The sequence below is a fragment of the Ciona robusta genome, chromosome 9 (genome assembly GCF_009617815.1).
Source record: "Ciona robusta chromosome 9, ASM961781v2".
NCBI lineage: Eukaryota > Metazoa > Chordata > Ascidiacea > Phlebobranchia > Cionidae > Ciona > Ciona robusta.
This window is the reverse complement of record NC_143243.1, coordinates 4,309,077-4,324,939: the sequence shown is the minus strand read 5'-3', so window position 1 is coordinate 4,324,939 and position 15,863 is coordinate 4,309,077. Positions and strand designations below refer to the sequence as shown.

General features: G+C 36.2%; 1 protein-coding gene across 4 annotated transcripts in view; it reads right to left on the bottom strand.

The window, feature by feature from the left end:
* Window positions 1–15,863, bottom strand: part of LOC149731145 (inactive dipeptidyl peptidase 10-like) — a 31,772-nt gene that overhangs the window by 10,724 nt on the left and 5,185 nt on the right. Inside the window, exon 3 of one of the 4 annotated variants that reach the window (XM_089884970.1) lies at window positions 11,728–11,880. The exons of 1 other annotated variant lie outside the window; for it this stretch is intronic. In XM_089884970.1, the coding sequence (XP_089741096.1) occupies window positions 11,728–11,880 (153 nt within the window). Of the gene's footprint in view, window positions 1–958; window positions 1,196–8,210; window positions 8,393–11,727; window positions 11,881–15,863 lie in introns of those variants that run through there. 2 more of the 4 variants (XM_089884972.1, XM_089884971.1) reach the window with 2 other exon arrangements.

Genomic DNA, 15,863 nt, shown 5'->3' with positions numbered 1-15,863 from the left:
AAGACGACGGTCGATTTTAACGGCTTATTCTTGAAATGCAACCCAGTTGCCAATTCCGGAGCGTTTTATTGACTGCAGCGGCAATTACGGAAAAGTCGGCCCATTACTGCTGCTAATGTAATCGATCGGAGAACGTTCTCTGCCGAATACGAACTGTAACCACGCTTGGCTTGTGAGAAAGCTATATTGTACAGCAACCACAATGCACCTCCATGATCAAGCCGACAGATAACGTGTATACCATAACAAGCATTGGAATTTTACGAAACCCCAAAATATGCTACTTTTAAGGTTTACAAGATTTATACTACTGTGGGGTAAGATGGGACATCTTTAGCACAAAGTATCCAAATAACCTGATAGTTTTTTCAAACAATTAACAACGGTCTATGAAAGTATAGTGAAGGTTTAATAGTTCTTTGAAATTTCTTGTTTACAATCCAATGGGACAAAAATATAGTAGGTTGGGGGAAGATGGGACACCTTTATCACATAATATTTAAATATCCTGATCCTGTTTTTAACAATTAACAAAGATCTATGGAAGCCGTAAAGTTATGGTTTTATAATTCTTTGAATGTTCTATGTTATACCAAATGTGACCAGTAAATAGAATGAAAAGGTGTCCCATCTCCCCCCACCCTACTATATAACGAAAAATGTCCCATCTTTCCCCCACCTTCTTATATATGAATAATAATACGTTTATTTATCCTGACATGGCGTGGCGGGCAAGGGTAGTAGATATAACACAGGCGTTCTGCGTTTCAAACACATTGTACTCGCTATATAATTCCAAAAAAACAAAACAGTGATGTACTTTATATTTATATCCACCTATATCTTGCCACGCGTTATCAATAATTCAGCGTCAACAGTTGTGTAAAGCTCTGTCTTATACTTGGAATCTGCGATTTTTAATATGTTAATTTCGCAACATATTTTTCACCAATATCACCTTATCGTCTCCTGCATCAGCAGGATTCGGTCGCTCAGCAGATTTTTTGGGGCTCTGTCTTTGCTCAGTACTTTTTGCAGATATCTTAGATAGATGGCGCGGTAGAATAGGCGTGGCAGCGGTGTACAAATGAGGTATTGTAGCCACAATCATCACGGCCGGTATATTATATTAAAATAACTATATATCCCTGCTTACAGTTTTACTAGAATTACACCTTCCATTATTTAAAACATTATTTATTATTATTCATTCACAAAATTGAACTATACTGTCAAAGTACGGTACATTATATTAGATAACTTCATCCTTGCTTACGGCTAAACTGGAATAAAACTTCTAACGTTCCTTTTTTATGAATCAATATTATTTTATTAGACTCACTTCCCTGAATAATATTCTAGTTAACCCTGTCTCTTAGAACTTCTTAGAAAGCCACAGACTGAGAAATGGACCTGTCTCTCATGCTCCGTATGCGACAAACTGCGAAAAAGTAGCTGCCAATGGCCATCTGATCACTCGCGTGATCGTCCTGGGAGTCATCGACGTATAAATAATTACCACGGCCCCCTGCCAGTCCACGGATGTTCGCGTGGAACTCTCGCGACACCCAACATTGATTACTTTTCTCCTCTCTCTCTAATATATTCGTGGCTTACGAAAAAAATGTGTCCATAACACCGCCATTAATCTTGTTACACGACGTTTAAATGAATGTAACACATTTATCCTTGCGGACAACGGCATTCGTTATAACAAGGGTGTTCTGTTCCATTCACCTTGCGCCCGCTCATGAGCTACCACTCATATGTAACTTTTTTTGTAGGTAAATATTTTTTCAATTTTTTCCGCTTAAGCCCAATTAATGTAAGATTTTATCCTGTGTATAAATAGGTGTTAGCGTTTATTTAAACGCAATGAACCCTATAAAGATCTTCTTTATCTGCATGTCTGGTGCAAAGTTCTTTGGTAAACTATAGTGGTGACTGTATATACACAATTCAATTAAAATTCTACTAACTGTGTATATGTATTTTTCTAGGGTTATCAAAAAATTCTCTTTATATAATTGATAACGCTATGTTTCAACTTGACTTAACATAAAACTTTAAAGTAACCAAATTGAAATATTTTTTCTACTGATATAAGTGTCACTATCTCAACCTGTATACCTCGCTATAGTGTCTGCAAATGGCGACAAGACTCGAGTGCATTACAGTTTGCATTCTTTCAACATCCACTGGCGCAATTAGTTATTCGCGGCTGATAAAAACGTCACGCAATATCCCGTCTGTAATATAAGTCTAATATTTCCAACAGCGATAATTACACTACGATCCCTTCCATTGGGAAATCAAATTTCCAAAAGCTCGTTATTCAGTGTGCGTAAACTTTAATGTTATTTTCTGAACGCCTAACGCTAATCAAGTTACCACCCCTACGAGCGTTGCTCAATTTCGTCCCTACATTGGTCTTCACCGCCTTCGCCTGTTGATATTAATTATTTATCTTACGAAACCGAGCACGAACTATTGTGTCCGAACATGGGCCTATGTGTTATGTGTATCCTATATAGTTTTGGTACATAGGGCCTTGAAAACGTTTTCGTGATATTTTATTCGCTTGTTATCAGATTTTGCCTACATGACAAACGGTATAAATACGTTAAATTATTTATTTTTGTGGGGTACTGTTTTGCGCATGTATACCAAGTGATACAGTAGGGTGGGGAAAGATGAGACACATTTTTATTCTATTTTCTCGTTCTATTTGGTAGTAAACAAAAAACATTCAAAGAATTATAAAACTGTATTCTCACGACTCCCATAGACCGTTGTTAATTGTATAAAACGATCAAGATATATTTGGATATTATGTGTTAAAGGTGTCCCGTCTTCCTTTGTCCTACTATAATACACGTGAATGAGTATTAAAAACTGTAACCGGTAAGGAGATATTTATAGATACCACGCATACGAGTCGCAATACGTTGTATATTTTAAAAAAAAGCAAAAAATCCAAAGCCACACATACACATATTTTTTATAACATACACTCATACAAACACTAACTAAAATATTAGTCATGACGTACGTATACATAGATGGAAACAGAAAATAGTGCACATTATATTCTGTTATAAATTAACCCAAATGAATTTTTGCTTGAAACCGTGAAGGAAGATAACGTATAGTAGGGTTGGGGAAGATGGGACACATTTAGCACATAGCTGGTCGTATTTTAAACGATTACTAACGGTTAATGGGAGTCATGGGCATATAGTTTTATAATTTCTTGAATGTTCTTTGTTTACTACTAAACGGGGCGAGAAAATAGAGGTTAAAGGTGTCCCGTCTTTCCCCAACCTACAGTATAATATACTGGTGAAACCAAAATTACTTCAAGTATGCATATGCTGATAAAAACAGGTGTTTTACTCCAGGTACAGATCTGACTTGTGTTTATTTTTGTTTTGACACAGTCGGCTTATGCATGTCAATAATAGACTTTCAGCTACAACAGTGTCAACGGCGTCACAATCTAATTATAAGCAGCCGAGTGAAACCTCATCAATAATTGAAATCGAATCGTAGCCGAAAATGCATACACTGCCAATGACGAACTTATGAACCCAACGACCCTGGTTTTACCAAACAGCAACACTATATAAAATGAAACCTTTTTTGCGGGAACGAATAAATGTAACTTACTTTATCCTCGCATGGCCGGAAAACGACAGTCGTTAAACACGAGCGTACTGTTTCATACACCTCGTGCCAGCTTACGAGTTACCAAGTATGTTATTTGGTAGGTGATTATTTTGGGAGAATTTTTTTTCTTTTTTATGCATGGCTGATAATTTGGATACCCCATTAGTGACCACTGGGTTGGAGCAATTGATGTTAAGTGTCTTGCCCAAGAACACATACGCCCAAAATGGTAGCAGGGACGAGCCTTGGACCCATTACCTCTGGGTTAGAGGCTGGTAATGAACAACAAAGCAACAAATTGCGTGACACTCCTTACTTTTATTAAACTTTAACCCTATAAAACATATAAAATATTAATCTGTTTTGTTGTTAACTCTAACTGGTATAAAACAAACGGTAATCTGCTATTGCAAAGCGTGGTTTAAATGGACATTATTTCTTGTTTGGAAATTAGTTTAAATTTGCGTTGCAGTAAAGCTTCATTTAGCTTTGCTCTCTTCTTCAATCAGCTGTCCATTTTAAAGTACGATAATGGTTTAGTTTAAAATGCTACTTTATAGCACCACCGTGCGGTAATCAATATCAAGTATATTTCCCTCAGTGGTGACGTCAAAGAGCAATCTTGTTTTTTTCTGCCATCTCAAGGTTGCTGACATTCCCTCTAATGGACTTTGATTAAAACTCGATAAGATGTAAAGGATCCGAATACATTATGTGTTTCGATCGATGCCATGGTGTCACTTTCTTATTACTTCAGTATAGCTTGCCCAAGGAACAACTGGCCCGTGGTAATAAGCAAAGCTTAATAAACCCACTATGGGCCGTATGTATGAACATGAAATTGGACCCTTTTTAATTACTGTTCAGTTTTGGCCTGGAAAACTTATGTTAGGAGTTCTATCATAGGGCAAACAATCATTTTTATAGGTATACAAATAGTTTAAATTCATTTCAATTGAAAATTTTCAGACGTATCAAATACGTACCTGCGTAATTTTTTTATTTCCCACACAGAAAATTAAAACTACATTCACATTGTCTGTTTTTGTGATTCAAGATCGGTTTTGAAACTTCATTAAAACGCAATTTCAGTTTACAATTCAAGCCAAGAATCTTTCCACAAAACACATTCACTTTTATTACATATGGTCTATTATGTCTCAAGAAGTAATATTAACATTTTTTTATTATTTTTCAATATTCTTTGATCTTTTTAGTGGTTTGGCATCAATTTATCATTTAAATCCCAGACTTGCTTGAAGTAAGCATCTAGCATAACCAATGCGTAACATGTAATCTGTTACAGAAATTCCAAGATATCTATATAGTAGACAGGACACCCTTGGCACATAATATCCAAATATTCCGATTATGTTTTAAGCAATTAACATGGGAGTCGGAGGATACGGTTTTATAATTTTTTGAATTTTCTTTGTTTATCACCAAATGGGACGAGGAAATAGAACGAAAAGGTGTCCCATCTTTCCCAGCCTACTATACACTGTATCAAGTTGTAAAGTTACCGGCCGCAAATACATATAGTGGGGTGGGAAAAGACGGGACATCTTTAGCACATAATATCCAAATATTCTGATCGTGTTTTAAACAATTAACAACGGTCTATGGGAGTTGTAAGAATACGGTTGAATAATTATATGAAAGTTCTTTGTTTACTACCAAATGGGACGAGAAAATAGAATAAATAGGTGGCCTATTTTCCCTACCATACATACGCTGGTGCTGAACAATGTAACAAATATATTTTGTAGGATAACTACCTACTATATAAGAGCAATGGAATAACATGGCCGGTAATGCAAAACATTTTAGAGAACGGTAAATGTTTGCATTCAAAAACACTAGCACGCGTATGTACATGTTCGTACTTATATTCACTGAGGTTAAATCATAAAGTTAATGAGGTTTTTATTGGCGTGAAATTGCGTTCTTTGCTACAGTTGTTGCATCATGTTATTGAAAAAGCTTTTGACGTGCCAATCTTCTACAAATTGATTAATGCGCAGCCAATGAATTACTGCTTGAAATTAAAATTAGTAATAATGTCAAAATACGGCCTTGATAATGGCGAAGCGGATAACTCGTTTAAATCTAATATCGGAAACAGAGCGAACGGTATGTCTTTCTAAATTGGCTGTACGCTGCCAATATAACGTACGCTTGTCAGAAATGATTTCGCAATTGCGTGATACGTGGTACCGCTGAAAGTTCCGTCTTTTCCAAAAGTGCATTTGCATTAAGATCGATAGAAGCAGAATCGATGGCAAAGCTTTTTAAACGTAGTCTGCGGTCTCACACCAGTACCCCATACGTGGCTTGCAGGGCGTTCTTATACACTTTATCACAAATTAAAATAAATGAACACAGAAAATGAAGGAAAACCCATTATAAATTTTAGAAGATTCAATAACTTGATATTTGAATGTAGGACGAAATGATAAGATATAGGTATGCTATATATGACAAAGCAAAAATATTTGCACTATTTTTATAGTTAACGGCATTGTTGTTGCAGAAGTGTCTTTTATTCCGACAAGTATAACCCCCCCTTGTGGTCACTTATGGGTTGTCCAAGTTGTCAATCACACATAAAAACATACCCACAAGATACATACGAGGTAACTATAGTAAGCGGGTACGAGGTCAGTGAAATAGAACACCTGTATTGTAAAGACCATCGTATTCCCGTCACGCGAGGATTAATGAGTTACATTCATTCTTTCATTGAACCCTTGGCGGAATTATTGTTATGAAATTTTTTACCGTCTACGAGTAAAAACGTCTGCATAATTAAACACAGGCACTTTCGAGGTCTTTAAAATTTTGTTCTATTGTTTGAGTATAATATGCTTCAATAATTTATGAGTAGTAGCTTGAAACACGATGATGACAGCTAAGACAGGGCCAAGTTACTTAGCACTTGTGTTATTTGTCAAACACCCTGTTTTAACGTGAAGCAGGGCTTAACTTGGTGCTGACAAAAGTAGAATTACTTAACGGATCACTTGTTAAAAAAATAATAGCAAAGTATTTTGATGTGTAAAGTAGGGTTGGGAAAGATGGCACATCTTTTTCATCTATTTTTCCGTCCCATTTGGGAGTACAAACCAAGAACATTTAAAGAAATACAAAACCGTATCCTAACGACTTTCATGTACCGTTGTTAATTGCTTAAAAAACGATAAATATATTTAAATATCATGTGCCAAAGGTGTCCCATCTTCCCCCACAGCACTATATAGTGAAGTGTACCCTACCTGTGGTGTTTATATTTTTTTGTTTTAGAAAATCCTTATTTTTATGTGTGTCTCGGTATATAAAAATATATGGTAAATACAAATAAGAATTTTTCAATATTGCAAAAAAAATATGTTATTATAGTAGGGTGGGGGAAGATAGGACACCTATCGTGCTATTTTCTTGTCCCATTTGCTGGTAAACAAAGAACATTCAACGAATTATTAAACCGTATGCTTTCGACTCCCACAAACCGCTGTTAATTGTTTAAAACACGGTCAGGGATTTTGGATATTATGTGCTAAAGGTGTCCCAGAACAAGTGCTATGAAATACGTAACAAACAAAATCAAATCCATCCAATTGTATTCTATGAGATAAAAAGGCACCATCAGTCTTTTATTCAAATGAAATTGACCAAAATTTTAACTTATTAAATTTTGAAAGTCCATAGTGACAATCTAATTTAATTTATCAAATTTGGTGGACAACGAAACACAATACGGACATTATTTCTTCTCGAGAATATAAGCGTCTTATACACGCCTGTTTATCCGCGTGTATTAGCAACATGAATAATTCATGTTACTGGCCACCCGTTATGCTATTATTTGTCCGCTGGTTTAAAGGTGAGAAAATTTACTCAATTTCTCAGGATATTTAAAACTTTTCCTACTGAAGTCACAAGGTTAAATTCAATTATATTGGCAAATAAAATACGAATTTTCTGGTAATTTTTAGTATAAACATGACAGCACATATGCAAGATACGACTTCTATTTCAGTCGTTTCCGTTTAAAAACTATAACAAACTTCAGTGATGTATTGTATAGGGGGACGAGACACCTTTTGTACATAATATCCCAAGATCTGGATCATGTTTTTAAACAATTAACAACGTTAAATAGGAGTCGTGAGGATACGGTTTTATATTTCTTTGAATGTTCTTTGTTTACTACCAAATGGGACGAGAAAATAGAATGAAAAGGTGTCCCATCTTCCCCACCCGATACTTAATGGAGTTAAAATAAACGCTTGGAGTGAAAAGGGCAACAACGATTACACAAAATAAGGACAGAAACTTGCGCTCAATAAACGGAACAGAGGTCACGTAGTATTTACGTACATCGTATACAGTTAAGTAAGATTCTGTTTTCAAAAAACCATTCGAGCGTATGACCAAGCTTTCACCTGTCTGCGCCTATGACTTGAGAAATTAACGCTTAAACATTTGACGCGGCTAAAATTGTAAATATTTTGATACAGCCATTGAACAGTCATACTTACCAACACGTTGCCTTGCATAGGAGTTGTTTTCAAAACTGGCGGTCGTTTTGGGCCAAGAGTAAAACGTCTCGCCCTGTTAAAGGTGGCTGCCATGGCCGCTTTACTCATAACATTTATCAGTTTAAACCTATATTCTTATATAACGTGTATACAACTATACTGGTGAATCTACATAAAACACATTCGTCGGCAAATTTAAACATAATTTTCCAACTGAGTAATATTATAGGCAATCTGTTTTTGATGTCTTACAGAAGGCCATCGTTTTTTTGAGGTCTTATAGCAAAAATAATTAAATACGAAAAGAACAGCAAATGTATATGTTGCAGTATAGCCACACTATACGTGAACCAGTTATTAAAATAATAGGCAATTTTCCAATTGCAGTTCCCAGTCCTATTGTAAGACTGTAAAAAGACTCCAATTTGGCTTACGTACAGTGTACTTCCATTTTCTACTGCAACATACTTTCGCCGTTGTATTCGTATTCATATCTTTTTGCTAAAGACCTCAAAAACAGATGGTCATTTCTACACTACAATAACTGTCCCTTACTGTAGTGTCATGTAAACCGTATTAGCGTCCGCCGTGTATTGGCTGCGGTTGGTCAATAATTTAGGTCGCGAGGGAATTTTGTATGAAGCCTATCACTGTATGACAAGCTTTGGGCTTTGTAAAGCGAACTACACTAGTGCTGATTGGCCTGCTTGAAATATTGTACTTGCTTTATTAACTTACAACCTGCAACTTAAGTAGTTTGAATCCACCAAGGAGCTACCGAATAATTAAATAGAATGCGACAGGAATGCGGCTCGATGGGTTATAATTAAATATGCTCCTTATAAAATTTGAAAACAAAGCGATTAATTTTTTGGTTGGTCGAATTATATTTTAACTTTTCGGGACTTTAACCTCTTATTTTTTTAAATTGAATTTCTTTAATATCTCAATTTAAATAATTTTTTAAAATCTATAAATCCACTCACTGTTACCCGCAAAGTTACATACGAAATAACTCGTATAATAAGGGCACGGGATGTACAAAACAAAATACCTGTGTTATAACGACTATCGTTACTCCGCCACGCAAAGATAAATAATAGGCAACATTTTCACTGACCTAATAGATGGTATACTGAGACTGACTTTCGTCTGCATTGTATTTTCGCCATAACAAACTCAGTTCAACCCACTTCATCAAAACTCCTTCTATAAATCTACCGTAAAACTCATTAAAAATAAACTCCCTGGCTGACAGATTTTGACAAGACCCTTCAAGATTCGATTTTTTCATTTACTTTTATTGCTTTCCGGTTAACTGCTGTCTCAACATAATGACGTTCACATGTGAAAATTCACCATTTTTATTATGTAGTACAAATTTTTACCTGATTATTTACCAACCGTATTATCGCCACGGATGTAACATTTCGCGCAATTAAAAATGATTTAATTTAAACCAAATTCGTGCTTTTAGGTAGGTACTTAGCGGCAAACCTTGATGAGGTCTCGCCGTATTTGGCAAAGACATGTTTTAAGATCCCAAACAAAACAATTTACCAGAATATCTCTTTTAAACCTAAACAATTAAAAGTTTGGAAAACATCTAACAAGCTACTTTACTACTGCTGAACTGTCCATTTAATCTCTGCACGTCTGCACTTTGGTAAAGTCGGAATGCTTCCACCTCTGCCTATCGTTATGCTCAATTTTCAATGGATTCAAACGTCGTTGTCTAATCGGCGCTTCTTCCCATGGGAGAAACCTTAGACGGCAGTCGAGAATAGAAAGCGCTTAAAAATTGATTTTCGGAGGCAGTGAGGCACACTACGAAGAGTGGCCAAGAAAACACGCACGTGAACAGAGGTTAACCCCAACGATTTACGCCGTTGGGGTTTGCTTTGCACAAGTTTTACTCATATACGCAACCATGTTTAACGACTATCTGCCATGTCCCAAACCCCATATGTCCAATCAATAATCAATAAAGTGCTGTAAACACTCTAAAATGTATTACTGAGAAAGGCGCCCCCTTTCCAACATTTTGTTCTCGTTTACAGCATGATCTAATTATAAACCGCAAACTTGAGCCAATTTGTTGAACAGTGAATGCGTCATCTGCCTTTATAAGCGACAGGGGTATGCTGAAAGATACGCTGAACGTATACGGTAACTCCACATACACTACTCCACACATAACACAATTGAAATCATATATAATTGAGCGATGTCCCCACCAAGTATGTGTACGATGGTGCCAGACATAAAAAGCAGAAGTAACCGCACTTATTTCATTTCCATAAATTTTTAAATGTTTTGCAGCTCGTCAGTCCTAGCTTTCTCGTAAGCGAAAAATTAAAAAAAACTGCATTAATATTTCATTCTATATTAAACACGAACTGCATAAAGGCCTTAAATGCAATTACAAGCATGACAAGAACCTAATTTTTTGACTGCATACATTCCTTATACCTTATCAAAAAAGTATTTTACATTTCGTAGTATATGAATGCCAGACCCGTGGTATAGGATATATTTTGCCTAAATTTACCTACACATAAACATATATTTATACAAATTTTATGTATCTATAGGGCCTACGTAACAATATCGCCAAATACCCTTTCTGGTACAATGTAACGTCCTGACATTTAAACCTAGTCCTTAATACAAATATTAAACTTTTAAAATGACAAAACAAAGAAAAATTTAACTCAGCTTGTTAGCGCCGCTTTGTGGCTATGCATTGACTACAAACTAAACTGATAGGTGGCGCTGGAGACCATAGCTGCTAAACAGGGAAAAACAGTGTTTTATATAATAGCAATTGGTGTTTAGGAAGATTGCAGATAACACACGCTTATACTTGCAAATAATACGAGTAAACAATCATCACCTTATAATGTAAGAAACGCGGATGCCAATAGTTGTAACAATGTTACAACTTTACGCATAACTAATACTTATGCTAGAATTAAAAAATAAAGCAACGCACCAAAATTCCAACTGTACTCAAGCAAAACGTTGAACTAAAAGTAGGAAGATTGTTTAATACAGGAAAAAGACATATAGGGTGGGGAAAAGTGGAACACCTTAAGCATATAGCAAGGATTTAAATATTCTGGTTTTGTTTTAAACAATTAACAACAGTCTATTGGAGTCGAGAGAATACGGTTTTATAATTCTTTGACTTTTCCTTGTTTACTACAAAATGCGACGAGAAAATAGAATGAAAAGGAGTCCCATCTCCCCCCACCCTACTTTATATGTTTTTTAAATGAAGGAACACATTAAGCGGCATTTGCAAGGAGTCGTTCAGTCCACGCAAAGTACAATCACAATGAGACGACCCACACTCCAAAATTATATAAAGTCTAATAGCCCTTTTTACAAGTCAAGTATAATATTCTTTGACAGCAACAACATATATGTAACAAATATTGGTTTGTAATACCGATCAAAATATATACAATTGGTTAGTGTAAATGTACTTATATCTATACCACATTGTATGTACCTCCATTTGCGGGTTGGTGTTCGTATTCTTCATAATTGCAGCTTTGCTAAGATCCAATGAAGTTTCAATTAAAACAGTAACCAAAGATTTTAATTTGTTTTTAATGCGTTTTCCTAACTGTCCAAATCGCAGATAGAAACGTTTGGTCACCGACTAAATGTGAGGGAACGGTTACAATATTTTAGTAAAGTATTTTTACTAACGTTTTTTTTATGCATCATAGTTGTAGTATATGATCGGTCGGTGTAAATTGGATAATGTAATAGCACATATTTTATAATGCTGTTTTTAAAAATCAACAATTGTTTTCGCGGGGATGGGGTTATATAATTTAATAATTTTTTTACGTTGCTTACTACTAAATGGGACGATAACAGACAATAAAAACATGAACCATTATATCTATATAGGGTATGGGGGGGGGGAGGATGGGACACCTATTCATTATCGTCACATTTAGTGGTAAACAAAGAACATTCAAAGAATAATAAAATCGTATCTTCACGACCCCCCTAGACCGTTTTTAATTGTTTAAAACACGATCAAGATATTTGGATATTATGTGCTAATGGTATCCCGTCTCCCCTACCCTGCTATATCTATATATTTATATATACGCATGTACCAGAGAGTTGCGATAAACAGACAACGACTGTGGCTCACATTGTGTTTGCATAGAGCGCAAAGAGCAACTGATTAACCTTTTCACTTTCCAACGACAACTCTTTATCATTCATAATTAATCCATAGCACTAAAATCGCAGACTTGACTCTCGGCGCGCTTGACCATAAACGTCTAACCATGGGAAGATTTACTGCCGGAACTAACAGTTTGTCCATATGTTATTTTAGCGTATACTACAAGCGCACACTAACCGGGGGCAAAAAATCTCCCCTGTCCATATTTCTAACCCTACAATCTTATAAAACGCGTGCTATGCATTTGATTTAAATTTACTTTAGTTGTTGTTTAATCCTGTTTTAAATTAAAGTCCGCGCATCGCTAATTTTACTGCCTCATAAAAGTAGCTACGATTAGAATACATGAGCCGACTGCTTTAAAATTTAACTCGAGCCATTTAACCGCACTCTGTGGTCTCGGTTGACTGCTGCTAGCTCGGAACATAAGCCGAGAGGATTAACAGTTCGTGGCCAGTGAACAATTTTCCTGGCCCTAACAAGCAATTTGTTAATTAGAACAAACGCAGCACCTGCCTCGCCCGTGTTGCTAACTATAAATGAGGCGTTCTCACAAACGAAGAGATATTTTATAGACTGAAAGTAACTGCGAGTGGAATTACCAAGCATTGATTGCGAGAGAGATTGCTTGATTCCACCGCCTTCCCGGGGGTATTGGAGTCTACAACTAAATGACCTGTTTCTCCGCAATATCCAATGTAACCTGACCTCTCGTACAAACAATTAATTGGAAGTAGAATTGAACCACCCGAAAGGGCACTCAAGTTTACAACCACTTAAACCAGCTCTGCGTTCATTGCCACGTGCTTAAGAGTTACGCAATTCTTAGGTTTTCTGACGTCCTGTACTCACGTTGTACATTTTCAGGATATTTTCAGCGTGTAAAGCGCTACGGTTCGTCAGTCTGCTCAGGGCAAAAGATCGTCCCTTTTACACTCGCCGGCCCATGAAATATGGAAGAAGCAACTACGTTTTCTCGACGCGCAGCAACTTGGTTTTAATCTCGCTACATTAAACAAAAAAAAAGAACAACCTCTTTTCAATGGCCCAACGTAAACCTTAAAAAACTCAAACAAAGCTATAACACAACAATTCCACAAAAACCTGCGCATATTACTTTTCAAGCCTTTTAACTTACTAATAAAAGGTTTCCTTTGTTTACAAACTTTCCTTTTAAATGAATTTAGTCTTGTTCGCATAAACATAGCCTGTCGGTTCTATTGATCGTGCAACCGCAATCACAAAACAACTTCCATCATAAAAATAGTGCGTTCATTCTGTTCCATTTATAGCGATTGCGTTGCCACCTCTCGATATACGACAGTGCAATCAAATAACATGAATTGAGATGCAATTGCGAATTTCCAATCGTGACATATGTGGCATATATCGGCGAAATAATTCGCGACCTCGTTGGGGAACGAAAGCAAAACCGTCCGCGCATTCTGATGTCTAACTAAACAAACATCTAATTCTTGGTGTTTGCTCTCGACCAAGAAAGGGGTTTTAAGATTACCAACACAATACAGAATAACAACGATACTGAAAGCACAACTCGACAGCCTTTCGAATATGTTTTGCGACTTAACATATTTCCATTTCTTCAGCCTATATACCTACACCGTCTTAGTTGAGGTAAAATGCTCTGATCCGATTCCACATATATGTAGCATAAACAAATGTAGAGCATTTACCGGTAGCTTGCTTTCACTCAAAGTGCACTAAGCATTGGCTAAGCTGCAATGTAGGTACTCGATATTTTTACTGAACTCAACAACAAGACGTTTTGTATTTCGTCAAAAATTGTCTACATTTCTCGGTACCGTATGTTTCCTCTTATGATATACTTAGCATAAGCGATAGGCATAGTGGTTGGGCGTGCGTAAAACCACAGTCACGCAAAACCAACGCAACGGAACGCACTTGGCACATGCTGAAACATTAATGATTCATTCCAGTCTGCAGCCCAAAATGTACATAAGGCACGGATAACCGAAACAGCTAAAACTCCCTAATGCTCACTATCGAGGTATCAAGTTACAGAAACAGTTACAACAAAACACTTCAGAAAATTATCCCTTTAAAGTTTAAGGCAAATTATACTGCTGTCTTTTCAGCGAATTTAAACCTATATTTTGGGGAATAATTTTCAGAAGCTGATGTAATCTATTTCATCGATTACCAAATAAAATCAATTTTCCAGAAGCAGGTAAAGAAGTAACGTTAATCCTTTACTGCAACTTACAATTTGCAACTTTGTGTAACGAAAACAACTTTACAGCAGTACTTCAAAACGCATGTGAGTTCGCTTCTTTTCAACAAACATTGTCTTTTTGCAAAAGCCACAAAACATTATTGATTCGGTCGCAACAAAAGTAGACTACGCGTCATGTGTACATATCTGTATAGCTTTTATATCAACACGCTGTGCGCGTTCCGTGGCCAATTGCACGGTCGATTTATCATTAGCTTCGGGAGTTTTGTCATTTTTTTGCATTTACAATGCTACGTTAACGCGCACAGGGTATGCATAGTTTATAGGCTTTCCTGAAAGAGGCTTTCGCTGTTTCTCATAAAGGGGCGTTATCTGTTCTTAATCTAAACATAACAGTTTTCTGGCGGCGAAAATGTGACGTTTGCCCAATCGGCGAAATACAACTGCATGAAAACTGAACCCATTATTAGCTTCGTTGCTATGCAGAAAGCAGTTACAATTTCATTTGGTATTTTGAATAACAAGCAAATTTGATATGCTTCACATACACTTAGGAATTCTGTCTTAATGTTTAAAAGATATTATCTTTCAAAATATCACCCCATTTTCCCCATGTTTTATATATAGATAGGTATGTTATTATTCTCCGTTCTAATTTTATGTGCGGCTATTCGGACCAGATACTAGACACCTCGAGCGTCACCAGGTGGCCAGTAGAAATAGTACAAGCTAGCGCGAGGTGACGCTGTAGAACTAAGACCAAATGACCAATATTGACCAGCCTCAAAACAACCAGGTTTTAAATGCCACAGAATGGTTCTTCTGTTATGCAATATCTGAACGCAAGTTATAATATTTCAATCGTATTCCCTACCAATACAATTATAACAAAATCAGTGGTAATTCAAACGGCACTAACAAACAGTTTAACTAAGTGCTTTCATAGTTAGTTAGTTGCTGAATAACATTTCACATTATCTTACATATATGGTGGGTTGGGGGGAGATGGGACATCTTTTAATTCTATTTTTTCGTCCCATTTGGTAGTAAACAAAGAACATTCAAGGATTTATAAAACTATATCCTCATGACTTCCATAATAGACCGTTGTCAATTGTTTAAAGCACACATTTGGATATTACGTTCTACAGGTGTACCATCCTACCCCACCCTACTATATTTTACCTACACACGACGCGCGTACGCATATATTATAAAATAA